At 45.0% G+C, this 17,737-nt stretch overlaps 1 protein-coding gene across 2 annotated transcripts in view; it reads left to right on the forward strand.

Annotated features, from left to right (window-relative positions):
• The window catches only part of PPP3CC (protein phosphatase 3 catalytic subunit gamma), a 61,759-nt gene that overhangs the window by 14,510 nt on the left and 29,512 nt on the right, over positions 1 to 17,737 (forward strand). For both annotated transcript variants that reach the window (XM_058657552.1, XM_058657553.1), the window contains exons 2-4: positions 6,361 to 6,558; positions 7,340 to 7,464; positions 16,606 to 16,717. In XM_058657552.1, the coding sequence (XP_058513535.1) occupies positions 6,361 to 6,558; positions 7,340 to 7,464; positions 16,606 to 16,717 (435 nt within the window). The remainder of the gene's footprint in view (positions 1 to 6,360; positions 6,559 to 7,339; positions 7,465 to 16,605; positions 16,718 to 17,737) is intronic.

Below are 17,737 nucleotides of genomic sequence, written 5' to 3' on the forward strand. Positions count from 1 at the left end.
TCTTTCCAAATTGCCATGAAGAAAGGCAGGTGTTTGGTATAGAAGTTAAGCTGCAGCCTAGCAGACGTGTATCCTATGTCAAAAGTCCCTCTTTCTGTCTCCACTTCTTCCAAGTAATCCAGGAGCAGGTGGTAACTCCGGTAGTTCAGTCCTTACCACCGCATGGGGGACCCAGATTGGGTCCTCAGCTCATGGGTTTGGCCCAGTTGCCCAGCTTAGACCTGGCTGTTGTGGGGATTTTATTTAAGATTTGTTTCTTTTTATTGGAAAGCCAGATTTACAGAGAGATCTTCTGTCACTTGGCTTACTCCCCAGGTAGCTGCAATGACTGGAGCTGAGTATAAAACTCCAAGTCGCAAATCAATACGCCACCTTTTTTTTCTGTAAAGAATTTGAAATATATTATGTAAACATCTGTTTGGAGTCTTTAAGGTATCATCAAATGACTGTGCCCTATCCCCAGATGTTGATGTAGTCTTGGACAATAAGGAGCAGCCTCCTTCCCCTCCTCCCTATGGACACAGGAGAAAACAAAACTAAAACTAAAACGTTTGTCCCACCACCTTACTCAGCACCTGACCCGTCCCATCTTAGAGGCCCACATGGGTGCACATCCCTCTCAACTATGTAAATAATATTAAAATAAAATTGATACCTCTGTATATGTGTGTGTGTGTTTTTTTTAAAGTGGTCTGGGCAGGCACTTACTAGAATTTGCAGTTGGGGTGAGCTGTGGTTTTGCCTGTAGCACACGTGCACCCCCGAGGAGTTCACGTCATATGGGTTTGTGGTCTCGGAACATAGGGGCTGGGCAAGCAGACAGCAAAAAAGGAGATTTGAGCTTATTTGGTCTGCTGCGTGCATTGTGGTTTGGTTTTTGTTCAGTCTGTTTTGCAAGACTGAGTGTCTTTTTCTGGGCATTTACGAGCCATTTGTGGTTCGTCGGTCTCCAGCTACACTGGAGGAGTTGCCATTTAGGAGACGTCAATATCTACACTGTTGTTTGATAGGCTGGGAATACTCCTCCAGCTTTGGGTGGTTGACAGTGTGACCTCCGCAAGCAGGAGGCCACTTTGCGCCTGTCGTTGGGGGATCATTTGTGGAATCATCTGACCTGGCTCTGGCTGCACAGCAGCGTTTAGGACCCTGGAACACCCGCAGCATCCCGTTTATTGTGTTACAGTAAAACACAGAATAGGTTTCATAAGGACTTCGTCACTGACCGTGTTGGAAATGAGCATATGTTGCTAACAGGGAGGGAGGGCATTGACAGCCCCCCTCCAAGACGTCCGTTCATTTAGCCTGTAAGATATTATTATGAATTTTGTCAATTTATTTTATTTAAGCTTGAAGATAAAAATCTTTTTGTGCGTATGTTTTCTGTAGCATGAAAGATACTCAAATGTTGAAGCATATTTTTTTAAAAGATTTATTTTATTTTTATTGGAAAGTCAGATATACAGAGAGGAGGAGAGACAGAGAGGAAGATCTTCCGTCTGTTGATTGACTCCCCAAGTGACCGTAACAGTTAGAGCTGAGCTGATCAGGAACTGGGAGTCCGGAGTTTCTTCCGGGTCTCCCATGTGGGTACAGGGTCCCAAGGCTTTGGGCCATCTTTGCTTTCCCAGCCACAAGCAGGGAGCTGGATGGGAAGTGGGGTCACCGGGATTAGAACCAGTGCCCACATGGGATCCTGGCGCATGCAAAGCAAGGACTTTAGCCATTAGGCTACCATGTCAGGCCCTGAAGCATATTTTAATATGTCTTGCTTACATGTGACTTAAAAAGGCTTAACTTCTCTTTTCATTTGTCAGATTATTCTTTTGTTTCTTAGCCCAGGTTTAATAAAGCAAAGAGTTCTTGGAAAAGTTCTGAGTTAATTAAACATGAGAGAATGCCAAAGGTAATTTCTATAATATTTTAAATATTTCTTTACATATTGCCACATGAAAACTCCTTATTTTTGTCTTTTCCAATTTCAGGATCATTAAAATATCTTTCATAACTTGAACAGTTTTGCGTTTATACTAAAAAGGCCTTTAAATAAAACCAACCTTTGACCCTTTACCTTATTTTTTAAATGTTTAAAAGATTATAAAGAATTATTTCTTTTAAAGATTATAGAAATTACCTTTGGCATTAACAGGGAGCTAGATTGGACGTGGAGCAGCTGGGACTTGAACCAGTGTTGGACACTGCTCCAATATGGGATGCTGGTGTTGCAAGTGGCAGCTTAACTTGGAGCTCCACGTCACTGGCCCTTAATTTTTCCATGAACTTTTTGAAGCCCCTGTGTATGTGTATTTCTATGTATTGCTTTGTAATAGTTATTTAATAAAAGTTAGCTTATTCCCTACGAGTCCCAAACAGGTACATTTTTATTATCCCTCACATATTCCTCTCGATGGGCTGAGAGCATCTGTGTTTCTGTTAGTTCTTCCCTCTGGTCCCAGGGACACACTGGCATCTTCCCTGGCCATGGCAGCTCAGGTTCTTCCCCCTGGTCCCAGGGACACACTGGCATCTTCCCTGGCCATGGCCGCTTAGAAGAGAATGCTCTGAAGGGCGATCTTCAAAAGATTAGAGACTAAAACAGAATCCAGTCCCCTGCGCATCTCCTCTCCGTCTCTTCTAACGGCTGCAATGCCAGCATGTCTCAGCTCGAGATACAGGCGGGGAATGAACCTTGATGCGGCAGCTTCCGACTGAAACCCTCCTGACAGATCTCTGTTGCTACGTGCGGCTTTTGAGATACGGAAAAGCATCATTTGACCTATTTGGTAACAAAAGTGGTTCACTTTATCACTTGGCATACTTCTTCTGAGGAGCGTGAGGCAAATATTTTACTCAGGATGTTCTATTCAGCAGTGTGTCCAATATGAGAATTGGATGTGGTCAGCAGTCATGTCAGACAGTGGAATCAGAAATCAAAAAGGAAGACCATACGTGAGAGTGGACGCTGAGTCTGCAACTCACGTAATCTTCCTAAACTCCCAGTCCACCTGTACCTGCGAGTGGAGTGCTGAGTGAGCCGAGAATAAAGCTGGAGTCTGGCTTGCTTGCTTTCCTTTTTTTTTTTTATTAATTTTAATTCAAGTCTGCACTTAGCTAGACTGAAACATTTTTTTTTTAATTATTGACATACAGTAACAAAAGCGCGCACACGGTTGTACGGCTGGGTGAACTTTGACCAAAGGGTCATTCAAGTCAGCAGAATGTCATGGTAAAGGGGAGGGTTGAGGTCGCTGACGTCCGAGAAGGGCTGTGGGTGATGTGTCCTCCGTGTCCCTTGGAGGCGGGTGGCACTCGGGGCTCTGCTTTAGTCTCTAATCCTTTTAAGTCCTCCCTTCAAAGTCTTTTCTTCTGAGCTGCCATGGCCAGGCGGGATGCCAGAGTGTCGCTGGAACCTGAGGGTTTGTCTGTGGTCTTCACGCTTAATGCAAATTGTTTGGCTCTGTGTGTGTGTGTGTGTGTGTGTGTGAGAGAGAGAGAGAGAGAGAGAGAGACAGAGAATGTGTTGGTCACAACCTTTCTCAGGCTCAGAGCTCTGCGGTCACTATTCTGCTTGTGTGAGAGAAGTCTAACGGAAAATAGGAAAGCAGAAATGATAGATTATTGTGATACAAGTCTACTCTTTAGCCTTGGCATTCAAAACCTTGCCATGAATATGCCTTTTGATAAGCTTGTCCTGAAGCAGGCAGTCCCGTTTCGTGTGTTTACACAGGCCCTGATGGCGCTGGGCAAGGCTCTCGGCTGCTCTGAGATCTGGCCTGCGCTGTGGGTTTTCCTCTTCCAAGACAAGAGCTCACTGACATCTGCCGTGACCTCCGCCCCCCGCCCCATCTTCTCTGTGTGTTACGGTCTCATTTTTGAGTTTGTAAACAGAAGAACGCAAAGGAAAGCTCAAACTTTATTTTTCGCATTTTGATCTCTGCTTCTTTATTCTCTCCAACGGGATTCTGGCTCCTAATGTGGGTTTTCGTTTTTCTAGCCATTCTTACTTGACTCTTCTAAGTGCCTCCTGATCTTCCCTCTCAGAGGCTATTTTTGTTTTGTTTCATAAAAATGTCTTCTGGGGGAATGCAAATTAGCACAGGCTTGACATGGACATCATGGAGATTCCTGAAAAACCTAAAAATACATCTGCCTGATGACCCAGATGTCTCACTTCTGGGAATTTGTTAGCAGGAAGTGAAATCAGCATGTGGAAGATGGTTTTTTAAGATTTTTAATTTGTATTATTGTGAAAGATTTGTGTGTTTATTTGAAAGGCAGATTGAAGGAAGTGGAGAGAGAGAGAGAGACCTCCATTTGCTGGTTCACTCCCAGATAACCTCAACCCAAGTGGCCAGAGCTGGGCTGCTCCTAACCTGGGAACCAGGAGCTGCCGGGCTACCCATGCGGTCTTGGGCCACCTTCCCAGGCCACTAGCAGGAAGCTGGGTGGCAGATGAGGCAGCCAGGACTCAACCCAGTGACCATATGAGATGCCAGAACCTCAGGTGGAGGATTAATTTGCGCTAAAGCCACTGCTTAAACACTTAAGCATGGACTTAAAAGGTGCAGTGTCTTTGATAGCTGATTCTGTTCTGAAATTACAGAATAATGTAAAAAAAAAAGTCAACTGAAGTTGAACTGTGGTTATGCAACAAGGTGGAGGAATCCACCATGGGGGGAGGGGAGGGGAGGGGAGGGGAGAATCCCAGTATCTATGAAACTGTGTCACATAATACAGTGTAATTAATGAATAAATTAAAAAAAGACTGCATTATACACTAGGCAGAAGAGATAATAGCCCATTTAGAAAGCTTTATTTGAAAGAAGAGAGAGTATCTTCCATTGTGTGGTCCCTTTCTAGATGATTCTGCCCGCCGGGGCTGGGCCAGGCTGAAGCCAGGCGGAAGCCAGGAGCCAAGAACTCTCCGTGTGTCCTGTGAAGACGGGAGTAACTCAAGTACTTGGCCCGGCGTCTGCTGTTTTCTCCATCTTGCGAATAAATTGCTTTTTTTGTGTGTGTTCTGTTTAAATTCAGTGAGAACTTGAACATTATATGCGTGTGTGTGTGTGTGTGTATAAACTGAGTCCCCAGTGTAAGCTGAAGGTAGAGAGATGTCCACATTAGCAAACACAGCTAGACTTCCCCGTGTGGTTCAGGCTGATGCTCTCCCAGCAGAACCTCGGGTGGTTCCAGCCTGTTCAGCGTTCTTGCTCTCCCTAATAAACTACAGTGAGCACCTGCCCATCCAGAACACAGGAAACCTCCAGGATCAGGGACTGAGGCCAGACCCCCAACAGCTGTGGCTGCAGGAGGCTCATCTGTGGAAGAAATGGCATTTTAGTAGTATTGCTACTTTTCATTTTTTTTAAGCTAACTTCACAGCTTTGCATTTTTAACTTATCCCTTAATCAGGTTCTTGTCTTTCATGTTAATATATACAACATTATAATTTACACAAACACACATATTTTAAATGTCTTTGGCCATGATCCTTTAAAAATTAAAAAAAAATTTAAAGATTTTATTTTATTGGAAAGGCAGATGTACAGAGAGGAGAGACAGAGGAAGATCTTCTGCCTGATGGTTTACTCCCCAAGTGGCCGCAACGGCCGGTGCTGCGCCAATCTGAAGCCAGGAGCTAGGAACTTCTTTCTTGGGGTCTCCCAGCTAGGTGCAGGGTCCCAAGGCTTTGGGCTGTCCTCGACTGCTTTCCCAGGCCACAAGCAGGGAGCTGGATGGGAAGTGGAGCTGCTGGGATTAGAGCTGGCACCCATATGGGATCCCAGGCATTCAAGGCGAGGACCTTAACCATTACGCTATCACACCAGGCCCTAAAAATTAAAATCTATAAGGACAACACAGTGACATAACAGCTGGTCTTCCCCTGTGGTGTCGACATCCCATGTGGGTAGTAGTTCAAGTCCCAGCTGCCCCACGTCTAGCCTGCTCCCTGCTTTTGGCCTGGGAAAGCAGCGGAGGATGGTCCAAGCGCTTGGACCCCTGCAGTCACGTGGGAAACTCGGGAGAGGCTCCTGGCTTTGGATCAGCTCAGCTCTGGCCATGGTGGCCATCTGGGAGTTAACCAATGGATGGAAGGTCTGTTTCTCCCTCTCTCCCTGTAGTTCTGACTTTGAAGTAAAATAAATCTCTCTCTCTCTCCACATATATATGTATATATACACATACATATGTATATATATTTAGTTTCTGATCTATGGTGTCTTGGAATTTTTTTCCACATGGTTCTGGTGTTGGTTCATGGAGATTTATTAAGCTTATTTTGGGACATAAAACAATTACATTATGGTTATTCTCTGTGCATTTCAGTGTTTTAAATTATGGGTTTTTTTTCCCTCTTTCTAGCTGTCCCCTTTCCTCCAACCCAACGGCTTACCTTGAAGGAAGTATTCGAGAATGGAAAACCCAGAGTTGATGTTTTGAAAAATCATCTGGTAAAGGAAGGCCGACTGGAAGAGGAAGTAGCCTTGAAGATAATCAAAGATGGGGCTGCCATCCTGAGGCAGGAGAAGACCATGATAGAAGTGGAGGCTCCCGTGACAGGTGTGCAGGCTGTGTGCGTGGTGATGCTCGGTTAGGAGTCAGGGTTGGGAAATGCCTGTAAGTCGCCAACTGAGATGCAGTGGGGGGGTGATTTGTTTCCTGGGGATTGTGAGGCTCCTATTAAGTTTGGTTAGTATGTTTTTTGCATATTGAAGAAAGACAATTTTCAGTATCTGGTATTTCCAGCACTTTTCAGCATCAGTGGGAAACTACAGTTATACAGCGGTCAAAGGCTGGCAGTGCTTAGGGACCACGGGGACCGGTTTGTATCTCCTGATGCTCCAACCCCAATCATTGTGGCTATCTGGAAAGTGAACCAGCAGATGAAAGATTCTCTTTTTCTCCTCCCTTTTGTTCTGTGTAACTCTGCCTTTCAAATAAATATTTGTTTTTTTTTTTAAAGGCTACTGTGTACCTTTAAGTGAAAAGTTATACTGGAGTATGTTACTAATGCCTTTTTGCTTCTAAGATACTGTTTTATTGAAGATGTGTCTATTGATTTGAAAGAGTGACACAGAGGGAGAGATGAGGAGATCTCCCATCTGCTGGTTCACTTCCCAGATGGCTTCAGCAGGTGGTGCTGGGCCAGGTCGAGGCAGGGGCCAGGAGCTCCGGGTGACAGGGCCCAGGTTCTTATCCCAAGCCATTAGCAGAGCCCTAGATGGCAGGTGGAGCAAACTGGAACACAGAGCAGCAGCCGTGTGGGATGCTGGCATCATAGGCTGTGTGTGGCTGTCCCCCAGGTTACCGCTTCCCACTGCAGCCTATTTTTCTTCCCTAGTGTGTGGCGACATTCACGGACAGTTCTTCGATCTGATGAGGCTGTTTGAAGTTGGAGGGTCGCCTAGTAACACACGCTACCTCTTTCTGGGAGACTACGTGGACAGAGGCTATTTCAGCATAGAGGTAAAAATTAAATGGGGTGCGCTGGAACTGTTACATCATCTTTCAATCAGCCTACTTTCCGCTCTTCAATAGAGGTTAAAATGTGAATACTGGCAGCATTTATGTAGGTTTTATTACTTTTGCGGTGCAAGTTTAACTGATACTAAAAAAAAAGCTCCTGTAGAAAAAAATGACATGAAAGTATAAAACTATATCGGCTGGCTTTGCCAATAAGTTAGGTGTTTCCTAACCTTTCCTCTTTGAAGTACAGGCTGCATGGAAATAACATAGGTTGCTCGTCACCCTGAACAGCGTGTGGGTTAGCTGACTGTAATTACAAGACCATAAGCCGCTGAGCTACAATTAACTCTTAAGTTAACTGCATGTGATAAATAAGCAGGCATTTGGGTTTTTTTTTGGTGGGAATTATTGCTGGGCCTGTTGCACTTTATAAATATCATGGAGAGGCAAAATGAATTACAGTTAAGTTAATGAAAACCCAGTTTGCCTTTGTGTATTTTAGAAAGTTCTGGGAACACTGAGCATGCCAACAGTGACGGGCTTTCCTGTGTAAATGGTTTTGGAACCTAATGCAACAGTAGAACCTGAGATTCTGATTTGGTTTCTAATGCAAGGACTTAAGTACAGTGGGCCCACAGAGCACCCGTATTTAACATGTGTTGCTGTAAGTCTCCGTGTGTGGCAAAAAAGCAAGAACTTTTGGAGTAGTATGCGTAATCGAATTTGGGATGTACTCTCGAACAAGCGTGGAATGAGCAAAGGTCCTGCCTGCCTCTCACATGTGAGGTCATCCCTGTGTATTAAGTGTGTTCTGGTGGCCAGAGGTGTATTGCTGCAACAGCATCACTCCAGTGCATGCCAGCTACCTTCGCTTGTTGCTCAGCCAAAGAAGCGTTCTTTGTTTCTAAAGCTGCAGAAAAAACACATGGGGGAAACAAGTAAGCTTTGCTCTTGAGTTGGGCATTCTAAATTCATGCATAGAAACATTCAACGCCCACAGCCAGTGCCCAAACTTCGTTTAGTGTTAAATGTGAGGACGAAAGCCAGTGGTCTAAGCTGAGAAGATAAGCCATGTTCGCTGCTGCGGCCCACCCTGCTGCGGCCCACCCTGCTGCTCAGTAAATGCCCGCGCTCCCTCGGTTCTGGGAGGGATGGAGATGAAGTGTGCAGAATGCATCATTGAAAACCCTCCTTGGGGCTGTTCCATCAGGTTCAGTACACAGTGAGTCACCAGCACGGATGTTTGAGAGACACTGAATGTTGTGTGTTTGCTGACATGAAGAGAATCGGAGGCTTACAAAGGGAATATAGAACTTAACTGATTTTTTTGATTAGGCATTTTATTTAATGAAACTTCTCAGATATAAATATTATGCTGGCTTATTTTCTGATTGATAACTCATAACTTAAAGTTGGTGTTCGAATAGTTGTAACACAGTAATACATTCAGTAAAACTCACGAAAACCCATAATGTTTTTGTACCTGCTTCACGTTACGCATTTTTGCCTGCTCCCTCATCAACAGAATTACCTTTGCTCATTCCACGCTTGTTCTAGCAGTGCGAGAATAAACAAAAAGTGGCGCTTCATGCTGTCTGTGCAGGTGAACGGTGCAGGTAGTCAAAATCCAGCACTCAGGACTCCATGGTAGAAGGTGGTACTTTGATCAGTGGATTCATGGTCAGACCCGTGAGGTGGCACACGTGAACTTTCATGAGCCGTAGTGCGTCTTTGGCTTTTCCCCATTACTCGGTGTTTGCTAAGCTAACCATCAAATGCCAAACACCAAATCAAGCAAAGCAAAAACCCAAAAAGCTTCTTTGTTGAAAAAGTATTCTACTTTTTCTGCAGTGAGTGAAGTGAACCCAAACTTGAAGATGAAAATACCATTTGGTATCAGTTTTACTATTGAACCGCAGGACCTCTCTAGTGTTAGGTAGAAGTTGTTCATTTATAAACCGCCAAGATGATGAACCCGTGTGGCCTGCAGCGTTGTCCAGCATGATCGGAGCATGTGCCCCAGGAGTCCGTGTTTCCTTACGGTAGCCAGAGCCCTTGAGGAGCTTTCTGGAAAAAGGGTTATTGTGCTTGTAGTTCGAAGATGACAGCTCAGAAGTGCTCGCTCCCGTCCTGCTGTGTGTGTGTGTGTGTGTATGTGTGTGCGCGCATGCTGGAAGCTGGTTGTGGCAGGCATGGAGAAAACCATTTGGTGACCCAGAAAACAGAGAGCCCATGCTGAACATGAACGCAAAATAATGAGCTCTCTCTTGAGAGCCGCCCTCTGAGAGCAAGGCCTGGATGTCTTAAAGACTGCTCACTCCCTGACCTGCTGGGCAGAAGCAGCAGCCCAAGCGTCTAGCCTTAGCTCACCAGCCCTGAAGGCATGAGTGTGGAAACCACTCCATGGGAGAGACAGATCCCACTGGGTCTTGAAACATACCCTTGTGTCACCGTTCTAAATAACCATGGGTGGGAAGTTTTTGTCAAGTAGATGAAAACAAGCTCATAGAATCCCTGTTAGCGTTGGTTTTTATTATAACTACTCGATTTTTATAGAAAGTTGAGAAATGTAGACTTTAAGAAGAAACTTGCCATAACTCAGAGATAGTAACTTAGCATTTTATATGCTTCTAGCTGGTCTGTTTTCTTTGACATTGTGTGTGTGTGTATATATACACACACACACACACACACACGCATATATATAGGTCATTTCACGAATTCCTTTCTGAATTTTTTTTTAATACACAGCATTTTTTTTTAAAGATTTATTTTATTTTTATTACAAAGTCAGATATATACTGAGAGGAGGAGAGATAGAGAGGAAGTGGAGCTGCCGGGATTAGAACCAGCGGCCATATGGGATCAAGGTGAGGATCTTTTTATTACAGTCAGATATACAGAGGAGGAGAGACAGAGAGGAAGATCTTCCTTCCGATGATTCACTCCCCAAGTGAGCCGCAACGGGCCGATGCGCGCCGATCCGAAGCCGGGAACCTGGAACCTCTTCCGGGTCTCCCACGCGGGTGCAGTGTCCCAATGCATTGGGCTGTCCTCAACTGCTTTCCCAGGCCACAAGCAGGGAGCTGGATGGGAAGTGGAGCTGCCGGGATTAGAACCGGCGCCCATATGGGATCCCGGGGCTTTCAAGGCAAGGACTTTAGCCGCTAGGCCACGCCGCCGGGCCCCAAGGTGAGGATCTTAGCCACCAGGCCATGCCACCGAGCCCCAATACACAGCATTTTTATCCATCATTAAAACTTTTCCAGAAGTACAGTTAATGATACGATTCGTTTAATCACTCTGCGGGTTTTGGGTAGCAGGTGTAGTTCTGTAAAGGCAGCTCTTTCTAATCTCCGGACTATTTTGCTCTCTGACAACATCATCACTTTACTCGGATAAGCGGGAGTGGGACTGCGGGGAGAAGCTCTTCTCTCAGGACAGAACCTTGGAAGTCACGCCCAGGGAACGTGTCCTGGTTGTCTGGTCCGGTGGAGGCACATCCGTTTCCTGTGCCTGACAGTTTGGTCCAGAGGTGAACAGGTCCTGCTCGCTCTGTCGCTGCTTAAGAGGAACTCTGCTGTGTCATTTTTTATGATCAATTTTGGGGAAACCTTTTTCTTGGTGGATGAGACGATCTTGCAGGATGAAAGCTGTTGCCTGTTCCACCATGTCACTGCCCACCTGGGTTGTGCATGTCCTATGGCAGCCGTCTTGTGCCCGTGAGACGTCTTGTGCCCGTGAGATGTTGGTGACCAAGGACTAATCATAGACCGAGAGTTTAGAACCTGGTTTCTTGGTGATGACCTTGAGCTGGTAACCACACCTGGACTTGTCTTCAGACTTCTTGTTTTATGAGATTTTTTAATGTCTTTGTGGCTTATGCGGCATTTAATTGGGTTTTGTATTATTTTGCGAATACACAAGGTTGCGTTCCAGTTTTTTCTGTTGTACTTGCTGTTGAGGTCACTGTGTTTTAATACACCTTTGATGGCAGTTCTGATATCTCCTTAGATTAGATTCTTCGACGGGAAGTAGCTGGATTAAAGAGTACAACACTTTAAGACTTTTGATATACATTGCCAGTTTTCACAAAATCCGATCTCACTTGGTTTCTTTTTATATGCATTATCATTTTCTCCGAGATCAGACGAGATCGGGCGCATTCAGGGTGGTATGGCCATAGATGCATTATCATTTTCTTACCTTGAACCTGTAAGAGAGTCCAGACAAGAGGATTTTTTTTCATTGATCATCCGGAAGGCGGCATGAGTTTTCAGTAGTACACCTGTGTCTGATGCAGTGCTCGCCGCTAAAACAGCATGGTAGAATTCCACTTTTATCTCTCGTAGCAAAAAACCACTTGATGTTTCCTGTCCATTTACACAGATTTTAAAGTGCTTCCTCTGTGGTAGGGGATGCTAAATTTTAGTTTCCTTTAATCTTGTGAGGAAAGAAAGCAATCAGGGAGCATTTTCAGCATGGGATGTGATGTGATGTGTTAAAGGCACAGGAGCCACTAAAGAGGCCATCCAAGTGACTGCCAGGTAACAGCAGTGTTACCAGAGAGCAGCTGAGGAACCCAGAGATCACTTTAGAGGCAGAGTGAAAATTGTGTTCACAGAGCAGTCAAGAGATTGTTGGGGAGGAGTTCTAAACAGATCTTGGCGTAATCATAACCTTGATATCAAACTCCGTCGTACATGAAAAGCAGAAGTACACTTGAAGCAGCTGAGAAGTCTGCCTGCCACAGTGCAGCTGCAGATCCTGCTGCTCAGAGAGGGGTGCTGATACGTTCAGGAGCAGGAGTAAGGACCCCCAAAAAACCAAAAGGTGGAGCGTATCCATGGCTAGGAAACGGAGGTACACAAGAGGACCAAGGCTCTCTGAACTTGAATGTGGCCTTCAGTTAAAAGGCCTCCATGGCACACTTGCGTCCCCCGTCACAAACCCTGGGTTTTCCCTGCCGGCTCTGCTCCTGTTTCCAGCTTTCTGTTAATGTGTGCCTTGGCTCCCAACTTCCTGGCTCCTGGGGCGCTTGAGGAGTGAGCCAGAGGCTGGGTGTCATCTCTCTCTGTCCTGCCTCTCTCCCTCCGAAATAAATAAATGATTTAAAATATTTGTGTATGGACTTACTCTCAATTTTCCTTTCAATAAGGAAATTGATTAAGTATTTGTGGACTCACCATCAATTTTCCTTTGAACATTGGTAATGAAATGCAAGAGACAAATGATTTAATATATTTGCATGTGTCTGGTTTTTTTTAAGTTTTAGAATGGTTATTTCATAATGCCTGCCTCAAATACAGTCTGCCCGTATTCTAACCCAGTTGTTCTGGCTTTGAGAGCTTAGACTGCAGGTGCACTGAACATGACATTCAAAGGCCTATGGGTTTTGGGGTTTGTTCTTGTTGTTGATGTTGTTTTGGTTTCCAGATATGTGGCATCTTTTTAGAGCAAACATTTTGTTACTGATTTCTGTGGTTTGATTCAAGAACATGATCTGAATAATGTTGGACAACAAGCACCGTAGAATAGGTTCTGGTGACTGTCCCTCGGGCACCTGCACAGCTTTGTCTCTGTGCCCGGACTATCGGTTCCTTTCAGAACTGTGAGAATCTCTTCTCTCAGCAGTCGCCCATGACCTGAGGCTGTGTGTAAGATGGCTGTATTTCACGATTTCTAAACATAGCTGATGTTCATTATTTGCACACGGTGTGTTTGTGAATAGGTCTCCACGCTAAGATTTAATCCCGTTTGTGACTCCCAAATCGCAGCGTGCGTTTGTGGTCCTTGGCAGATGCCCGGAGTGGTGAACCACGCGTGCCTCGTGGCAAGGAGACGCCCTGCCCTCTTCCGTCAGCTCCCCTGGTGCAAACGGGCATCCTTTCAGAGATGTGTGTAGCGCCTCGTTTCTTGCGTTGCTCTCTTTGCTGCCGGCCCTCCGTTGCCCAGAAGTGCTGGCTAGTGTCCCAGGTTCAGGAAGCCTGCGCTGCGCAGGGAGGGTTTTTCTCTGTGTTAGCCGGGCAGTGTGCAGTCGTGAGTTACAGTGCAATTACGGTCGTTTCAGTGCCAGTTGCTGGCGCGTGGGAGTGAGGGGGTGGGGTGGGGAAGGGATTGAACTAGAAAAACACGTGGAACAGTTAGGTACTGATCCATGAACAATGAACACAGATGTGCCCAGAGGCTGGCCGGAACCTAGCCCGTGGATCTGGAGCAATGGTTCAGGGTTTCCTGATTGAGTCTTAGAATAACCTCATAGGACGTGGCTGTGTGGGGCTGTCTGGAGTTGGCCTTGGCTTATTGATCTGTGATGCCTTTACCAGCAAGCAGTGTGTCATGGATGGATTGTTTAGACTTTGAGTTTTATTTGTTAGAAAAAAAATTGTTACTTTGGATTTCTTTTAGTTTATCTGATCATGTCCGTGTGTGCACAGAGAAGAGGGGAGGGGAGGGTGGCAAGTATTATTATGCTCTTAAAGTATGTTTGAAATGCATGAAATTTGTTCTCTCCTTGGTTGTCTTTTTTTCACTTCTAAAAAGAATTTTTGGAACAGTTTTAAGCCAATGGACCTGACAGTGTAGATGAAATTGAAAATTTCTTCAAAAGAGAAACACGGGAGTGGGCGTCCTGTGCGGTGGTTGGGTCGCCATGGGCACGGCCGCCTCTCGTGTTGGTGCCTGTGTTTGAGTTTTGGCTCCTCTGCTTCCCATCCAGCTTCTCTCTGTGCGCACCCTGGGAGGCGGGGTGGCAGGTGAGGGCTCGACCGTCCACACCCAGGTGGGCTCCTGGCTCCTGACTTGAGCCTGCCGTAGTCCTGGCTGGTTCAGGCATTTAAGAAGTAAGCTGGTGTAGGGAAGGTCTCACTATGCTCTCTCTCTTTGCCTTTCCAATAAATGAAAATAAATAAAAATTTAAAAAGAGAAAGGCTAATTCAGGAAGTAAGCAAAAACGATCCTATGTGTGTTTTTTTTTTCAAAACATGTATTTTTGTTGGAAAGCCAGATTTACAGAAGGAGGGTCAGAGAAAGATCTTCCATCCCTGCTTCCCTCCCCAAGCGGCTGCAACGGCCGGAGCTGAGCTGATCCAAAGCCAGGAGCTAATTCCGAGTTTCCCGTGTGGCTGCAGGGTCCCAAGGCTTTGGGCCGTCCTCTCCTGCTTTCCCAGGCCACAGACAGGGAGCTGGATGGGAAGTGGAGCAGCCAGGATAGGAACTGGCATCCATGTGGAATCCTGGTGAATGCAAGACAGACTTGAGCCACTAGGCTACCGTGCCGGGCCCTATACATCATTTCTTTTTCTGTCTCTGGATTGACAGCTATTGACTTTGCAATTGTTAAGAGAACTGCACTTACTTTCTGCTAGAATTTATCTAATTTAATTTATTTTACATTTAGTCCCCTCATCCTTTTGTCATAAAGTATTGTGTGAATTGTGGATCCAAGTTACCCTTTTTTGAAATGGTAGCCAATTGTCTGTCATTTTCTTAAAAACTCATTATTACCCCAGTGATTTCAGATTCGCTACCAGACTTGTTGTGTGCCTTGGTCCCTTTCAGCACTGTTAGGGTATATACCCTAATATATATAACTGTATCTCCAAATCATATTATTGTTAGCATCTGGCAAAGCTCATTCCCCCATTATAGTTTCTTCTCTTTTTTTTTTTTTACAGTATTTCTGTGGTTATGATTACATAAAAATATTAGTGTCAGCATGTCTAACTCCATAAAATGAGTTGGTGTTTTTATTGAAATTCCTATGGTTTGATAAATTGGGGAGAACCGTACTCTTTTCATGCAGAACTAACTTGTTGAAGAACAGGAGATGCCTTTGTACTAGTCTGTGTCTGCTTTTTATTTAAAAGAAAAGATGTATTTATTTTGAGGAGCAGAATTACAGAGAGGGACATGCAGAGAAAAGCTGGCAGGTGTTGGTTCACTCTGCGGATGACCGCAGCAGTCAGACGCAGGCCGGGGGAAGCCAGGAGCGAGGAGCTCCGTCTGGGTCTCCAACACGGGTACAGTGGACAGAACACTGGGACGTCATCTGCTGCCTTCATTTGCAGGAAGCTGGGTTGAAAGCGCAGCAGCCAGAGCCCACGCTGCCACTCTAACATGGGATGAGCTTTGTGTGTGGAGCCCCAGTTTGTTTCTGCCTTTGTGTTTTTCAGGGGTGTTTTACAATCTTTCCTTTTACGGATTTTTTTACGTGAAAGGGAAAATGCGTTCCTGTGTGTTCCAGCTTCTTTGACGCCATGCTGTCGACGCAGGTTTCCTTATCACAGTGCTGTCTGCTGTTTGCACAGAAAAATGCTATTTTATGTAGTAACTTTACATCTTGAAATTGTATTGAATTCTTGTACTTCTGGAGTTAGATTTACCGTTCCATGTTCTGAGGTTTTTTCGGGTATGCTATCATATTATCTGCAAGCAGAGATCATTTGCAAGTTAGTCACAGAGGGAGAAGGAGAGAGACTTTCCACCTGCCACTTCACTTCCCAGGTGGCTGCAGCAGCTAGAGCTGGTCAGGTTGAAGCCAGGGGCTTTGTCTGGGTCTCCCACTTAGGTGCAGGCACATTAGCAGGAAGCTGGACCAGAAGTGCATCAGCCGAGACACAAACCTGCTCCCGTATGGCATGCTGGCATTTCATGCGGCTGCTTAGCCCATTACACCACAGTGCCAGTCCCTCCTTACCAATTTTTTAGGCTCTAATTGACCTCTTCTGTCTAATTCCCTCAGCTAATTCTCTAACACATGTTGAATAGTTGTGGAGATACAGTAAATAATCTTGTTTTGTTCCTGATCTTAGGAGGAAAATGTCTCTAGGGTCTCTCTGTTTAAAACGCAGGTTTTGGGAGTAAGATGTGGAGAGAGAGTGAGCGCACATGCTTTGGCAGAAAATTCTAGATGCTTAGTTAGAACAAAGCAAGAGACATTGAGGCGGGAGTTGCACAAAGGCCACTCTGTCCTCTGTCAGCTTCTAGGGCAGCAGGTACATCACACCAAAGAGCCGGCGGGTTTCATTTTTCAGCTTGGGAACAGCGGTGAAGTACGCCAGCAAGTCGCTTGCGTTTCTGTAGACTGTCTTGGTGCGTTATGATCACAAAGAAAATCTCACCCTTGAATTTGTCTTGTAGTGTGTGCTGTATTTATGGAGTTTAAAGATTAATCATCCCAAAACATTGTTTCTGCTTCGAGGAAATCACGAATGCAGGCATCTTACGGAATATTTCACCTTCAAACAGGAATGTAAGTATAACTGCCTCCAGAGCCTCCTCAGTATCCCTCTAGTCTGTGCCGCAGCGAGTCAAACGTAAAGGATAAAAACAAAGCAGAAAACACAACACCCTAAAGGGTCACAGATGCTTCCTGGGAAAAACTCAGAGTCTACCTCTTAGTATGTTTATTTCAAGAAATTTGAATTTAAGAAATTTGAGGTATTTAGAAAGTACAGACAAGCCCAAAGAAGGTAAAATATTGTCCATCATCACACTACTTAGAGAAGAATCACTATTGTCTCACCATTGAGGATATGGTTCTCCATATTTTTCTGTAATACACAAATTCACTATATAATAGTGCAAGTCCATATATGCCCAATTGTACTCATATATATATTCAAATAAATCGCTCTTTCAACATAATAGCATTTTTCCATATTACTAAACAAATGTTATTTTCATGCTTTTTCCTGTCTTGTGAATATATTCTCACGTATGCAGCCAATTTATACAGTAACTAATACGTTTGTCAGTATACGCTACTCTATTAGTACAAGAAAATGAGTATGAAGGTGGAACATTTTTTAAAAAATAGAATGTTACTAGGTAATTTAAAATGCAGCCAGCTTGTAGATTTCTTTGATCAGAAGCTAGGAACTGGGAGTTGGCTGTTGGCCAGCTTCCGGTGCGATGCTGACCCACGCCGGGGACTCCAAGGCGATCCTGCCCCAGGGCCTCTATTTGCATTTATTATTTATTTGGATTTGTTTTTTCTTTCGCATATAGACACCTGATTGCTTATAACATGGATGCATTACTTCATTCATGTCTCTTCTGAGACTTTTTGTTCTCTGGTTGTTTTTTCCAAATGGAAATCTCATCATTTTACCCTCAGACCCTACATTTTAGGGGGCCACACCTTCTTGCTGGCAGAGTGTCAAGTCGGCACAGAGCATCACGTGATGAGAGTTGGGGACAGGGCTGTATGTGTGCGTGCGTGCCTGCGTGCCTGCGTGCTAGTCTCTCTCCATTTCCTGATTAAGGCCAC

This window comes from Ochotona princeps, chromosome 32, assembly GCF_030435755.1.
Source record: "Ochotona princeps isolate mOchPri1 chromosome 32, mOchPri1.hap1, whole genome shotgun sequence".
In the NCBI taxonomy this organism is placed as follows: domain Eukaryota; kingdom Metazoa; phylum Chordata; class Mammalia; order Lagomorpha; family Ochotonidae; genus Ochotona; species Ochotona princeps.